The sequence below is a fragment of the Corvus kubaryi genome, unplaced genomic scaffold (genome assembly GCF_017639235.1).
Source record: "Corvus kubaryi isolate FWS band 111438036 unplaced genomic scaffold, C.kubaryi_AGA036_p1.0 69, whole genome shotgun sequence".
In the NCBI taxonomy this organism is placed as follows: Eukaryota; Metazoa; Chordata; class Aves; order Passeriformes; family Corvidae; genus Corvus; species Corvus kubaryi.
The window spans coordinates 6,175,608-6,192,161 of record NW_024582057.1 but is presented as its reverse complement, the minus strand read 5'-3'; the positions used below and the strand labels follow the sequence as shown (position 1 = coordinate 6,192,161).

The 16,554-nt window shown below is 38.3% G+C and overlaps 1 protein-coding gene across 5 annotated transcripts in view; it reads right to left on the bottom strand.

Moving 5' to 3' along the window:
- The window catches only part of SLC35B3 (solute carrier family 35 member B3), a 47,207-nt gene extending 30,805 nt beyond the window's left edge, over positions 1-16,402 (bottom strand). The window contains exons 1-9 of one of the 5 annotated variants that reach the window (XM_042049018.1): positions 16,170-16,240; positions 11,818-12,096; positions 10,440-10,561; positions 8,428-8,582; positions 6,845-6,952; positions 4,693-4,790; positions 2,135-2,227; positions 1,618-1,729; positions 182-1,483 (exon numbers count right to left, since the gene is read on the bottom strand). In XM_042049018.1, coding sequence (XP_041904952.1) covers positions 1,443-1,483; positions 1,618-1,729; positions 2,135-2,227; positions 4,693-4,790; positions 6,845-6,952; positions 8,428-8,582; positions 10,440-10,561; positions 11,818-12,096; positions 16,170-16,181 — 1,020 coding nt within the window. In that variant the 5' untranslated portion in view covers positions 16,182-16,240 and the 3' untranslated portion in view covers positions 182-1,442. Of the gene's footprint in view, positions 1-181; positions 1,484-1,617; positions 1,730-2,134; positions 2,228-4,692; positions 4,791-6,844; positions 6,953-8,427; positions 8,583-10,439; positions 10,562-11,817; positions 12,097-16,169; positions 16,241-16,293 lie in introns of those variants that run through there. The other 4 variants (XR_006019674.1, XM_042049017.1, XM_042049016.1 and 1 more) reach the window with 4 other exon arrangements.
- Positions 16,403-16,554: the final 152 nt, after the last annotated feature.

Here is a 16,554-nt window from a genome sequence, read left to right as displayed (position 1 = left end):
ATTTTAAGAAACTTATGTGCATCAAATAAAATGATTTTCTATTACATGAAAAATTAAAGGAGAACGAAAAAGAAAATTGAGTTTTAATTAGAAAACAGTTTACAGATGAATAATTTAAAAAATGGTTAAATTACTTCAGTTTTTCTAATTACAATTATTTCTGTTCTTTCAAATCAGTTATTAATTAAAATATTTATGTAACTATTTCCTTCTAAATTAAGTGTCTTTTCTTCTTTTTCCCAATTAAGTCTGATAATTTCTCATTCTGCTAATAGAAATACAATTTTCATTAAACTCTTTCACCCCACTCCCCTCAAGAAGGGGGAGGGTGGATGGGGGAGGTGGGAGGGACAGTAATGAATGTGGTGTTCTTCCAAGGCACAATAAACATTTTCATATTGCTACAGGCAAGACAGAAAAGGCTCAAGTGTTAGAATTGTCAAGGTCAGGCACAGGAAAACCTGGGAAAGGTTTACTATTCTACAGCATTTAAAAACTTTTTTTAGTATAGTGAGGCTTTTTCTTTAGAGAAGTATTTTAATACATGAACCAAGCCTCTCTTCTGGGTCGGTTTCCAGTCAGGAGAGCTACTGAACTTGGTTAAAAGCAAATACGAGACAGATATGCTGCAGAGGAAATAACTGATAGGAAATCAGAGCATGCAATCCTCAGGTCAGAAAACAATGTATTTTCCTCTCCACTACTGTGAATGAAGTAGAGCATTACCTGACAGAAACCAGGACGTCTTTTAGGGGAAGAAGAAAGTAAAGTAGCTACATGACATCTTGTTATACCTTCCCCCCCACCAGGCCCTTGTGACTAATGTTTGTAGCTTCGTGTGCTTAGAAACAATGTCATTGCTTACTATGCCTTCCTAGAACATCCTTACCTTTACATTTTAAAGGATACATGTCTTTTCCTTTCTGTATTTCCCTATGAAGACAGGCTGAGACACTTGGGATTGTTCAGCCTGGAGAAGAGAAGGCTCTGGGGAGACCTACAGCACCAGTACCTAAAGGGGTCCTGCATGAGAGCTATAGAGGGACTCTTTACAATGGCCTGTAGTGACAGGACAAGAGGGATGGCTTTAAACTGAAAGAGGGTTGCTTTAGATTAGATATTAGGAAGAAACTCTTTACTGTCAGAGTGGCGAGACACAGACTGCCCAGAGAAGCTGTGTCTGCCTTGTCCCTGGAAGTGCTCAAGGCCAGGCTGGATGGGGCTTTTGAGCAAACAGGTCTAGTGCAAAGTGTCCCTGTCCATAGCAGGGGAGTTGGAACTAGATGGTCTTTGAAGTTCCTTCCAACCTAAATGATTCTGTGATTCTATTTCAACTCCTCCATTTAGAACAGTGTTTGTTTCTGCACTAAAACATAGCACAGACTACACGTACAAGTTTACTTAGCAGGCTCTTCATGGCTGAAACTGTGGCACAAGAAGAATCAGGAAGCTTTCAAATACATTCTACCAGTGAAGATCCATGCTACGGAAATCAGTCAGCACAAAAAACAGAAAAAAAGCCAGAGTAAGAATAATTCTCAAAAGCTCTGTCCTAAATAATAGAGTAGGATTACTTTGTTTTTATACAAAGGCCGTAAAAATATAATTTGCTCATACCTGTTACAGCGAGAAGGGCACCAAAGATTTTAATCAAAGCTAGAACAAAGGATATGCCAAAATACCCAGTCAGGGAGAAAAGGAATGCATAACCATAAGTCTGAACTGGATGCTGCAACAATAAAAAAGCCGGTTAGGAAAATATAAAACAAACCCTGAGGTATTGCAAAATGACATAAAACTACAGACTTTAATCAACTGCTTGAGCAATAATAAGCTGTTCAACAATGCATTCATGCAAAAATCCTTATTTAATTTTAGTTAAATAATGGAAAAATAATAATGAAATTATAAGCTCATAAATCTGGTCCTGTGATTTTGCTGCTTTTTAAAACATTACCCTATCTTATACATCAAAGACTGGAAAAACTTGCTTACTGTATGAATTATACAAGTTAACCCGTTTACATGATGAAAATAGAACTTTAGAGAGAGAATTGGTGAGATTTTCTAAATCATACAGAGCAAGGTTTTCCAATGAAGTTCTTCATAGAAAAAGGGAAATCTTTACACCTACCTTTGAGCAAAATGTTACAGCAGGGCTTAATCCACTAGTGCATGTTAATCCAAATAATATATACACAAACCCTATTGAATAGGAATACAAAACCTAGAATAGTGTAAGAGAAAATAATTACTAGGTGATACTATACAAAAGGACAAAATTAAATGCTTTCAGATGCTTGGCCCTATTAATATGCTCAGCTTCTCAGAACTCAATTTGCAGCGTTTGATGGTATTTTTACCAGGATTTATAGTTGATGTACAGTGAAAAGTCAACAATAAATTTTAGACACATTCTTCCTATCCACAACAACATAAAAGAAGTTTGGAAAGCTAGTCAGTTAATAATATCCTGAGGTCAGTGTCAACTGTGGTAAATCCTTCAAGTTCAGGATTTCACAGCCTAAATAAAACTTCCCACAACTATGCAATTTAATAGTCTGAAGAACATGTTACACATTTCATTTTCTGCTACTTATCCAGCTACTGGATTCTATTCTGCTACATATTCTGCTACTTATCCACAGTAAAGATCCGTATTACATCAAATGTGCAAAGGACAGCACAGAATCACCATGGGCTGCCAGAAGTGTCACATAAGTTTCATCTGCGTCACTTCAGTTCACACGCATGGCACACATGCACCATGGTTACAGCATGCAGGATTTTCAAAAATGACCAGCTCAATGGTCAGAACACTCAGGACAGGAGACAGGTAAGCTCTTTATTTTGTCTGGACCCTTATTCAATTCATAGCTTCATTGAGCAACAAAACAACCTTTATCTATTCTTTCCATGTTGAGTCAACAGAGCAGAAGCTGGAACTGCCCATTTACCCATCCATCTGTCCGTCCGTCCGTCCATCCGTCCATCCTGCCATGCAGCAGGAGGCATTCAGCTGTTTGGGCAACATTTAGTAGCCTTTTCTTGTGAAACAGGGAATGAGACAACAGAACTAGTCTACGCAACACTGGCTAGAACATGCTGATGTACTGTGCTTTCAAAACTCAGTGTCTTGTTACAATATCTCAGTTGTTGGGGAAAATCTATTAACAATTGATAGCAATTCCATGAGACAACAGACCACTTATCACTGCTCTATAATAAAGAAGGATGAACGCATGTTTAAAGAGCAGACCTGCTCTCAAACACTTAAAAACCAATGACCTGATCCTCAGAGCTTTTACTTGACACTGTTCAAACACACAGAAGTCAGTCTCTAGTTCTTCACTTGCCTCTGCATCCAGCTTGTCTCCCTAAGTACCCAAAGACCCCACTTTTCACGACCAGGAATAAGCACCACATTGCTATTTCCTTGTTTGGCAGTGTAATAAAAGTCACTTCCATAGAATGATACATAAGGCAAAAATCAGGTATAACCTTCCAGAACAGAGGTTACTATGTCAGCCACGAGACATCTTTTCACTTTTCACCACTGCTTAAATCCAGCTCAATTTCCAAATTTGACAGAGTAAGAGAGATCCTGTGGATGACAGGTTCCTTTATTATTCAATTTTATTTCCAGATCACTGTCCATTAAACATGATCTCCAATTCAGATTCAATTTTTACCCACAGTCTCAAGTATAGAAAATTATTTCCAAAATTCTACTTGTACTTCTGCACCAAATTCTCTTAACAAAATCCTGAAATGTAATGTCTAAACCACAAACAAAACCTTTATACCCTAAACCACTACACTTGTAGCTCAAACTTCTTGATCTTGAGCCATCCTAAATCACTTCTAGCCTTAAATGAAGACTCCTTCTTTTTCTCCATTTATGAAGCCATTCTCCTGAGAAACTAGATTTTTCTAGTTAAATGTCAAATACATGCCAAATATAAAAAATAAATTTCAGTAACGTTTTACCTGTGTCTTATTTACATTATGCCTTTTATAGTAAAAGATTTACTTGTATTTACTCAACTTCAGAGAAAAATAGGCCAAATTTAAACAAGTTTTGTCTAAAAAGAAAAATAACCTCAGACCATATGAACAGATAATCCACATTCCAAGTAAGTATATAAAAAATAGTCAACAAGACTTCTTCAAAACTATGTATTTCACTGAATCAGGAACAAAAATATTCACCCACTGTGAAAGTCAGTTTTATTGATTTCAAAAGATTTAAAAAAACCTGCCTCCCAAGTGCTAGCACACTCTAGAATATAAAGTATAGCAAGTAAGAAAAGCAACATGTTCCATGTAACACATGTTCAACTCTATCAGAAGAACAGTGTGTATTTTTCAGAGATTAAGTGCGTGATCATACAAAAACCAGTACATTGATCTCAGGCCTGCAGGTAGACAAAGGAATTGTTGCTAGAAATGAGTGTTTCTGTAGCTGCAATATACATTTGGAGCTGCACACAGAAAGCAGCACCCTTGCAAGATTAAAAACTGAAACAGAAAAATCAGCAGAAGTCCTCAAACAGAAAACCCCAAGAACAGTACACTAAGAGCTTTTCCTTTCATAAGCAAGAGAAAAGCACATTAAGTTCCATGTTTTGTCAATGTAGGCCTTAGCTATGATAACACATGCTCTTTTAAAATTGCAAATGTGGTATTTACCATTTCTGAATTAGAACCATTGTGCAACTTCATAGCTTTTTCTTGTACATTTCCTATAACGGCATCTGCGCAGAGGGCAAGGGATATTAGGACCACCCCTATTAAAACAAACAAAAAAAACCCTCTTCAGAATATTCACCAACAAAGTAGTGGCAAAACCCCCAGGAACAGAAAAATAATAACACCCCCCCCCAACATATTCTAAATGTCAGCAAAAACATTTCAAGACACCAGTACAAAGCAGTGCCTACCTCCACTCTCCCTCCACCAATTAACCCCTGGACACTGTGTGTCTCTAAGCTTGATGGGAACATCTGGACATTGCTGTAAAGAAGGCAGCTGTAGTTTTTGTAGTAACAATAGTGACAGAATATCAGTTGCAGTTACTTAATGAGATAAATAACCAGAGAACATACTCTTTTTGAGCAGTTAATCCCGCATTATTTTTTTCCTGACAAAGGCAAACATAAATGTTTGATGTAACAGTAAAACAAATGCAAGAGGACTCACAGTAGAAATCCTTCATTACTGAAACATTAATTAAAAAAACTACTGTTCAGGTACAAGCCCCATGGTTTTAGGTTATCATATATGCTCACAACAAAGTCACTATGCAGTCAATAACATAATCAGTTTTCCAATAACAAAAAACTAGTAACTCTAGTTACGTCAGTCACAATTCATTTCCCAACCTCTAAACTTTCATGACTGTTGTATTTAATGATCAACACAGGTTGAAATACACTTTTCCTAAGTATACAACATTACAGAAGACACTAATCATCAAAATGCAAATCAAAATCTGCTCTAGTCTTGGCTCCTTAAAAGATCGTGTCAGCAGGAAACTGGAAACAAGCAGTGTTTTATTTCCTTAATCCTATGTTCTTACAATCAGAGGTGGGAGATTTAACATTTTTAAGGCCCATGAAGTTTAAGGGGGTATTTTCTTGGCAAGCTTCTGAATGTATATCAACTTCTAAACCAGTGTTTTTTAGCTTGGGAACCATTTCCTTTCCATGGCTAGACTTTCCAGGTCTCTTCATCATTCAAAGTTATCAGGCATTGGAAAAGGTACAACTCAATGGAAAAGACATGATAACATGAATAATATTGGTAATGCTAAAAATATAGGTATCTCATCTGCATGGATTCAGCTCTGGTCCAAGGATATAATAACAGCTCCAGTCCAGCAATTTCACTCTGTAAAGTGATGGATGCATGTCTCCATGGGCATTCTCCATCATGATTGTTCCAGCCTTGCTTAATGGCACACCACTGGACAAATGCATGGTTCAGCACTGGACTGAGATGAAAAGGTTACCTGGAATCTGAAGCACCAGTGCACATGGAGAGGAGAAATGTGAGGACAAGACAAATGTTAATCTTACTCCCCTTACACAGTTTGGAGTGTGAGGAGAATTGTTCCACTCATTCTGGCAGTACTGAGCAGAAGCAGCAGCAGCAAAGCCATGAATGAGACCAGCAATGTTGTGTTGTATATAAAGCATGAGCAAAAACAATCGGGAAAATTGGTCCCAAATTAGTTCTGAAAGAAATCTGCATGGAAACAGTTCTACACAAGTCATGGGAATTAACTAAGGAATTCAATTATCCTTTGTCATTTGAGAAAGAAATTCAACTAAGTTTTTAAATCCAAGCAGGTTAAAATCCTTGCTTTGCTTCTGATTTTAGACAGAATTAAAAGGTTAAAATGTGAGAACTCCACCTAGAAACTACAGCAAATCTGACTGAGATCATCAGTTAATATAAAGTAAATGGTTCTGAAATGGAAGAACACTTAAAATTTAACTAGAAAAGACAACTAATGTTTTTAAGTTTTAAAATGGTCCAACTGAATTTTAAAATATTTATTTTAATATGTATATATGCTGGGGTAAGTCTTGAGAATACATGAGACATTTCAACCAAAAGGGTGCAGTTTCCAGAAATTTTAGGAACCTAAGAACTTACACTTTGAATAAAGGTATCTTCTGCCACTGACAGAGTTCTGCTAGTGCAAAACCACAATGAAACTTGCATTTTCAGTACGATATCTGAAGGCACTCCACCAAGAACTCAGAATTTCTATGGAATGCTTATTGTAGGAAAAAACAAGCATTTTCTTAAACTCTAAAATGTAATATATCCTTACCTGTCAAGTTGAAGTTTGGTGCAACTGTGCTGTCAGCTAAAGTAAACCATATTAATCCTAGACTCATACATAGGGCAGCAGACACATCTACAATATTGTAACGTTTTCCTACAAAATACAAACAGCAAGAACAGACTGTTAGCACTCAGAATTTCACGTTTATCCTGTTTAACAGACTAGAAGGCAAAGGAAACACTGTTACAATGTCATTCTTTTACTTAAACAGAAGACCGTTTAATGTTTTGGTCTTTCACAACCGGACTTAGTTTCTCCTACAACCGGTGTTCCTGCCATGGCAGAGGACCCTATGGGAACTCCTTTCCCTAATGGGAAATATCTGATTCTTGTGGTCAGCTTTGGTTTGACTCCTACTAACACAAAGCACATCCTCCCTGACAAAGCATTCTCTTAACTTCAGGACCACTTAGATGTTTTCTTAATACTCTTCCCTCATACAAGACATTTTGGCTGCCTTCACCGATCAGAAAAAAGTCAATTCCAAACACTAACAGACAACTTTGGCACTCAGAGAACCCTACACTGTCTTACAGGTTGTGGAGGGGAATGGAAAAAGAAAGTAAGGACATGAAAAAGCAGGACTTAGTATATCTTGTTTGAAATAACATATTCTTTGCTCAGAAGCTGAACTTTGAACATGAACTTCCAAGGGAACTGTTTTGAACTGAATTTTTTAAACAATAATATTAAAAAATAAATAGCTTCTGAGACTACAACACTAAAACAACACAATAAAAAAGTTTCACAAAGCTTTAAGAAAATACCAGTCACTTTGCGTTAAAATGATAAAAAATTACTCCTAATAAAAGGTAAATACTGTGCAGGCATGTGTATATATAAAGTTGTAATCTCCTCTGAAAACTCAGCTGTTTTTCAACCAGAAGACCAGAATTACCTACAGAAGCAGAAATACAGCATTCTATATTTTGTTCCACAACACTTGTCCATGTAAAGCTTTAGTGACTGAATTTTTGTGTATGGAACAAATAAACTTTTATAAAATACTTCAGGCGTCTAAATCCAGGAATATTGGAATATATTTATTCACATAACTATAACCTTTATCTGTTTTTCTCCAGATTACATTTTCTCTTCTGGGAATATGAACTATGACTTTAGGACTAGCCAAAGACATGAAAAATCAGGTGTATTGCTGATTAAATATTCAATCAAAATTTAGGAATTTATCTTCTCAAACAAGAGTAGGGATTTTATCAACAAATCATGGTTGGATTTTTTTTTCCATTTCAAGTTTTCCATTTCAATATTGAAATGTTTCATTTATAAAGGGATTTATTTCAGAAAACAAACTTACTTTTCTTAAAAATTAAGAAAGCTTGTGTAAAAATAAAGTTTTGCAACTGACATGTAGAATGTTTTTCCCCATATTTTCTGTTGATCTAATCATATTTGTACATTTTCTCAGAAGATGCTTCAGAAATTCCCATTTTTCCTCCTATAGGAAAAATTCTACCAGTGGAATTTTAAAAAGTACAGGATTCTATATACGACTCCCTCCCAAAGAAACAGTAATAAAAACATCTAATAGCAAGACTAACACTTACCTTGTATAAAAACCCCACCTATCATAACTGGAATCAGCTTACAGCACTTGAAGATGACTTGAGTAGGGTAATTCAGATATCCTAAAGAGGTATTTGACAAACCCATAGTTCCCACTGTCAAAAATGCTATTATCATGTAGGTTTTGCCAGGAATTCTACAAAACATAAACATACAAACCTTTGCATTACAGATTCATCTAGAGGAGATTTAGTGTGGAAATTGAGGTAAAGAAATACTTTTGTAATACAACTTCAACATCTTTCTCACTGAATTTCACTCTATAGGAATTTAAAAATGCACATAAATGTCTGATTTCATATTTCACTTCTTTCAATTACTCCAAATAAACAGCACGAATACAAGACAATAAAAACTTTATGGCTCATGAAGTATTCAAGCAGTAATTCTTTAACCTCCTTCTGAGAAGGTATGTTATTTACACAAGAATCAAGACCAAGGTTTCAGGTAATTTGTCAAAGGAAACACGGAAGATTGGTATACCAAGATATCCTGGATCTTAGTTCTGTCACAGGTCACTGTGACAACTTCTTTGGTGAAGTTTTCACACGAACCTTGACATTTTTAAAATTAAGAAAGTTAAAAAAAGTACCATTGTTTTATGAAACAACAAAACTAAGGGAGCAGTGATTCAGATACCATGAACAGAGGGGCTCGTTGAACATTTTCAGATGTTTTGTTCACAACTTGATGAAATTAACACCTGACAACAGATGATCCAACAGTAACTTTTGTGCTCACTTCGTGATTTTTTTACAGTTATTGCTGCGCATATGTTCGGCTATTTTTCATGCCTACTCAGAACCACGCTAAGAACATAAGGAGCTGTCTTGCTGTAATTCTGTCTTATCTGTAACTCATTATGTGGTGTACACATGCTCTGAGGCATGCAAGAAAAATTTAAAGGCTAAGAAACATAGATTACTGCATGTCTACAAGGTGACTAAGTTATAGAAGATAAAATGTAAAATATATTTCAGACCTACATTTCCAACAAAACTTACTTGAAGGGTCATGCTCTGTAAGCATCACCAACTAGTAATAAAAACCTGTAAATACTAGTAACAGAACACCCCAAAGGCAACTGTGCAATATTACCTGATGCATCTCAAAAAGTCAGGTAACTCGAAATATAAGCTGTCAGTGTTTAAAATAAAAGGAATAATTTATCGAAGTTGTGTTGTTTGGCTAAAAGAGAATTTTATAATCTAAGACCAGTATATGCAAAATCATCCAAGGCTGACATCAGGTAAGGAAAACTAGTTATGTTCAACTAGAATATAAGGCAATTTTAAAATTCATGACACCATGACAGCCTCTATTCAAGTTTCCAGAGTGCCTCAATATACACTTTGCAGAGGCTATAGATGGGTAGGAAGCTGCAGAATGGCTACATGGAGTCAGAAAATATCTCATTTCCACAAATAGGAGATCAAAAATCTCCTTGGTCAACTGCAGAGAAAACAGAACAGTTTTGTGGCAGAGTGTTATGAGTGCTGTCTCAAATAAAAACCACAAAACTTTAGCACATCCTTTGGAGCAAATCCACTCAGCCACACAGCAAGCAGAGAGCAGACCTCTGACACTCCCCAAGATGCACAGCATGTTAGAGGAACCCCTTGGTGAGGAGATGGCAATATCTGAGGAAAATGGCTTCAGGTGCTGTGAAGTGCATTGGCTCTATTCTAGATGGGATAATCCCAAGCAACACACACATGAGTCAGTCTCTATCATCCAGCTTAAGGATACAACATGTTCTGTAAGTGGGACAAAGTGGCAGCAGAGTCAATAAAATTACTTACAGGTCTGAAATCTAAGTGGGTACTTCTAAAACATTCTCTACGTCACTCAGAAATTCACTTTCTTTTATCTATAGAACTGCTAGCAATGCCTCACAGTACTCACATTCAAAAAGCAGAAGTTAAATTTACCATAAGTATCAAATACTTCTAATTTCATGGACAGTGGGTAAAATGCTTGGAAAAACACATACCTTCTTCTTTTGTCCTGAATCAACTGCAATTCTATTAGTCCAAAAATGGAATAAAATCCGAATTGCACTAAAGTGAGGTACCAACCAAAAGGTTTAAAACCTTCCACTGAAAATATCAATTCCTATAAAAACAAAAACCCACCAAAGTCATGTACATACACCAAAATATTAAATGGACAAAAAAATCAACAGACCTTTTGCCTTCATGTACATGCAAATCTAGCCTTTGCAGATGCTGGTTATTAACTATAATTTATCTGCCATAAGTAACTTGCAAAGTATTGAAAAAGAAAAGACAATTTAGGTTCTCCAAAATGAAAGAAGAAAATTTACTGTTGTTGTAAATACACTGAAATTAATGGATCAATTCATCAGGGGAATACATTTGATCCATTAGTAATTACCTCAAATTAGAGATGGCTTCCTGTCTGCTTTTTCGCTGGTTTTCAGTTCACTTACTTCAGTAGACCGTTTTAATTCAGATTTTATAAATATCTCAGGATACATTTAATACAAATTTTCTCTGACAAACATCCTTACTGATAATTTTCAGCTCTTGGGAATGCACATCTAATATTTTGAGTGCCTACATTAAATAGCACTTGTGAGTTCATGAATTTGCTCGCTGTAGGAACATTTTAAACCAGAGCAATTTGTTAAGGAAAAATTCATACACTGCATAAAGACTTATGTAGGTCAGTTATAGAAACAAAAGGGTACCTAGCATTTTCCTTTTTGAAATTCTGCTTTTAATCACTGATAATGTTGTCTAAGTCTTTGGAGTAACTTTACGTTAACAAACTTCTCGGCTGCTTTTGAAAACTGCATTGGAAACATGATTTTTAATTATCAAGTTTTTAAATCACTGCTTTATTGAGAATACTCAGTGAACTTATAACTGAGAAAAGGGAACAGAAATGTAGTTGCTGAAGATAAAAGAGAAAAGATTAGCAGAACAGTAAATATTTAACTGAAATGGCATAAACATTATGCCTCTGTTTAACAAACTACCACAGTACATGTTTCAGCTCTGTCCTGAGAGTAAAGAGAAAAATAAATGTACAGCACTCATGGAACAACTTAGGGAGATCTAAAGGTTTCATCATCAATGAAGACCTTGCTATATCTTGCACACAGAAGTAAAAGATCAAGTTATGAAAGTCAAAGTGATCTAAACTTTGCAGGCACATAATCTAAGTTTCTAATGGAAACTTAGATTATACATTATTTGCTGCTCTTGAATACTAAAAGGCTGACTTTGCCATAAATATCTAGTTTAAACATCTATACATATTAAAATACACACTATATTGTTACGCTATTGAAAAAGAAAAGGGGTAGGAGGAATTGGCCCAAGACACAAGTTCATAGCATTTACCTGTAAATATCCATAGATTAGATAAAACATAAAAACTCCAGAAACACAGATGAAAAATTGAGTAGGTTTGCTAAATTTGCTGAGATTCATGCCAAGAACTACAACATCATCTACTGATTTGATATGGGGAGACATAGCTTGAGATTTGGAAGGTACACTGATGGAAATGTATTTTCTTGATGAAGTGAATTTCAGATCCATGGCTCCTGGTTCGCTGCATTCGGTGCTATTGTTGTCTTCTGTCTGCTTTTCTCCTTCTGGGTGGTTTTTGTCTGAAAGCTGAAAGAAATGCTAAAGTCAGACAGGAGATAGTATACAGCCTTCCAACAACAACAATAAATGAATGTGACACTTATGGGGAAAATATAAAGGTTTCAGAGTTTTGTTGAATCGTTTTTATTCACATATTTTACTTATTTTTTCTGATGTCCAAAGTTAATACCAGTTAACTTTGCGAACACCAAAGTTAACATCAGAGGCCATCAACACTTTATGAAAGCACTTTTGCTTCATGTGGGAAGTAGAATTGCTACACTCTACAAAGCAAACAAACCAACGAATCAACCCCAAAACATCAGCAATAGAAAAGCAGCTTGATTTTGTCAACAGCTCTAACTAGTCCAATCCATGTACTCACAGGAGTGACTGGGAGAGAAGTGATCTCCATGACAAACTCACAGTGAAAGAACTGGTTTTGAAGCACTGTGGTTCTGCCTACTTTGCTTCATCTTCACAGCAAAATACACCAGACTAGTCCACAACATGGGAAGCCTTGCTAAAACTACAGATTTGAGCCAATGACCAGTTACAGGCATGAAGTGGAAGAAGTTATCCCCTCATCTTCACAATTATTCACTATTCCTTGCATACTTTTGCAGAAAAGAACATGGAGATGGAAAGAAGCAGGCTGAGAAGCCAGTCTCAAAAATCAGACTGTTTATCTGATGAGGTCTATGATACGGCAATCTCTTTAATATTTATCACATGCAGCTATTTCTACATGCAACAGAAAACCAAACTGGATGACTCAAGCCTAGAGAAGGAATTTAGCAGCTTAGTAGACCGAGATGCAATTAATTCTGTTCTCCAGCTCAGCAGACAGTAAATATGATGTTTGAGGGGTTTTTTTTACGATAAAACACACTGGTCAGACAATTGTCCCAAGACTTTTAAGCGTAGGTCAATATCAAGTTCAGTGAGCAGTCAGTAATTAAACTCTGTCTCAGCTGTTTAGTGCTTTGTTTTTCCCAGCTCAAGAATAATGCACCTCATCACACATGTATAAAAAATGCTTTCCCCATTGTTTTTAAATGGAAAATGTCTTAGTGTATTAACACTAGATCATGCAGTAAATGTAGTCTGCAAGAACACTGGCAATTTACTATACAATACCAGAAATTACAAGTTTAGCTGAAAAATGAAGGTTTAGTATGAAGTTTGCAATGTGCTTATGTTTCCTTTTTTCATATGATCTTCTATCAGGTTGGTACAAGACTCCTACTAGAGTTCTGAAAGAACATCTTGGGGAGTTGAAAAGGAGTTTAGGTACCATAATGATTACTTGTGCTTAAATTCATAGCTCTTCAGCTGAAGATCAAAAGTGAGAGGTAGAAAGTTTACCCCTGTGGATTTTTAGCTAATCCCAACATGAAGTGACCATTAAAAAAAAAAAAAAAAAAAGTTTTAGACTATTTTTAGTAAAACCAGAAAAGCACTAATGTCAGACAATGAGGCATGAGTGAGCCTTCACATACAATATCATACAGTTCTGATCCCCCTCAAAGAAAGATTGAAATAACAATGGCAAAAAAAGGGCTATGAGGATGAAGAAACAGGTTGCCCATTTTAGGAGCTGAAATAAGATTAAAGCATAACCTGTTTAGCCTAACAAAACCTCAATGAAAAGAAAGTAGACCCGCTTTCAATAAAAGTATGGAGTACCACTAAGGAGAAAAAAATAGTTCTAATTTTAAAGATAGAAGAATGAGAGCAAGTGGGTATGAAGTGATCATGAACAAATTTACCCTTTCCATCTCTAGACTATCTGTATTCTAGAGCAGCCTAAAAATGAAAGAAGGAACAACTGAACAGTTTTTTTCAAGGTGAAGCTTATAAAAGCCATTGTGCACAGCTGTTGAGATTGGGCATGATAAAGAGCAGTCCTCTTTAATCCCGTGTTTATAGCATCCCACCACTAAGCTGCCTGCAAAAGATGCTTGGTGACTTGATCACTAAACCCAGGATATGAACTATTACTCTCCCCAAAAGAATTGCATGCGAAGTCAGGACTTCCAAGTTCAAGCCCAAAGATTAAATCAGCGTGAAGGAAAATCAATGTAGTTCGGAACCTCTCCCTTGGTGGCATCTCAGCTGAACTTGTATTTTTGTCGATGCCTGTTCAGATCTCTCCTGTCCAGTGAATGCTTCCTCTTACATGCACCCAGCATTTGTTAATGTCACAGTTTCTCGGTGGAACAAGTGCTGCAGGAGCAATCTTGAGTCTCATTTTTCAGCTAAGTGGAAACAGTATGACATATGCTCAGAAGAAGACATGGCCATGTACTGTCATGGGTGCTTCAAAAGTCCAAAACCTGAGAGTTTTAGTGATTGCTGAGAGAGCTTGCATAGCATCAAAGCCTTTTCTCCTTCTCCCTCTACCCAACCCTGCAGTGAACAGACTGGGGTGTGGGCTGCAGGCTGGGAGGGGGCACAACCTGACAGATGACCTGAACTAACCAGAGATACTCTACGAAGTGCCATGGACAGCAACAAAAAGTAAGGGGGGGTAGGGGGAGTTCAGTGAGGTTAGCCAGCTTTTGCTCAGGAACTGGGTGGACATCGATCTACCTGTGGGAGAAGTGATCATCTTTACATCACCTGTTTTGGTGTGCTTCTCTTTTTCCATTTCTTCTCCACTTCTTAAGTAACTTTTATCTTGACCCACAAATTTTCTTTTTTACTCTTCTTTTCCTCTTCCCCAATCCCTCTGGGGGTAGTGAGGAAAGTGAGCAAGCGGCTGTGTAGTGCTGAGCTGCCTACCGGCATTAAACCACACAATTAACGTAATCTTCAATTTTCAACTATTTCTACGCAAAGTATTTCCTCAGGAACACCATCAGATTTTACAATCTGTCCATTTAATTTTTTGCAGATTACCAAATCTCTCATGAAAGTAGTAAGGAACAACACTGATTACTCCAGACACACCCACGACCACCCATAAACCTATGATACATGGTAATTGCTTTTCTCTACATCCTTCAAGGAACACTATGTAACAGCTGAAGAAACTGTACATGTATGTATACATTTGAAACAGTCTCCTCCAAGTAATTTCACTAGCAACAGTGACAGAACTCTTCTGAAATTCCCTGTGACTTCTCAAACTGCTATTTTTTAAGTATGAAAACTGCTATTCCTCCTCCTCTCATCAAAATCTCTCAAGAAACTAATTCACCTCTTGAACGAACATACCGCAAAAATCTGTTTGATGAAGAGTTAAGAGCTGTCCTGATTTGTGTAAAATACCCATTTCCCTCTTTTCTTTTTCCTCCTATGTGTAAAAGAGTAAACAACACATTCTTTAGATCAAAGATTTCCTGTTTCTTCCCCTTTAAAGAAAATTCCCTTGCAGATCAGTACTTTAACCTACCACACAAAACAGTGATCACATGAAGGAGAAACAAATGAACAAGTGAGGACAAAAGCAAAATTTCTTTGGTCTCCAAAAAGTTAACGACTTGTACTAAGCATGGAAAAAACATCATGAAGGAGCTTGAGCCTTGGTTGGCCAAGGGTTTTTAACACTGAAGAACATCTGTTAAACCCATAATTTTGGCAGAAACCAGCATCTTAGTACACTCAGAAAAACTGTTCGTCTGAGACACACAAGGCAACCTCCACGTTGGCCTTGGCCATGATCCTCTGGAGATATGCCAGAAATGCTTGGTGGCAGGACAGCAGCTGGCACCACAACAGGGATGCGTCAGGAAAAGTCCATCTGTGGGAAACCTGAGCAGGTACTTCGCTTGACGGTACCTGGGTCCTGCCCCGGAGGCAAAAGAGGGAAGGGGCATAGGGTTCAGCACGATCCCTGAGACTTCCTTCCTGCCCACTCGCCTGCGCCAGGTGTGTCCCTTCCCGAGCACCTGGCAGCTGTCCCGGGCAGGGCTGGCACGGAGGCTTTCCCCCCAGCTGCCACAGGCCGCCATTCCCCGCCCTTCCCCCGGGAAAGGGAACGCCTCGCTGCCCACGGGCCTCGCGGGACGCCGCCTCCTCGGGCCGGCCGAAACCCTCCTGACACTCAGTGTCAGCCTCCCTCCGCTCCAGATCCTGCCCCCGACGCCCCTCACCGTCGTGCCCATGGCCCCTTGATGCCGGGCGACGCTTCCCAGGAAGCGACCCCGCCTCCTTCCCGCTCGCCCCCCGTCCCTGAGGGCGGGAGGAAAGGAGGGAGGAGCTGCCCCGCCCCCGTACCTGTCCGGCGGGCGAGGAGGGGCACGGCGGCTCCAGCCAGCCGCCCGCCGCCAGCGCGTCCCGCCCGCCCGCCGGGATCGCTCCCTCCCGCGGCCCCGCGCCGGCGGAAGTGGCGACCGCGATGCGCCAGGGGTCGGCGCGAGCAGCGAGCGCATCGAGACGGCGCCGCTCGCTCGCTCGGCGTTCCGCTAGCCGGCCTGAGGCGGGCGGAGACGGCGCCCTCCAGCCGCGAGCGTTGTGGGCGGGGCCTCGGTGCCAAGG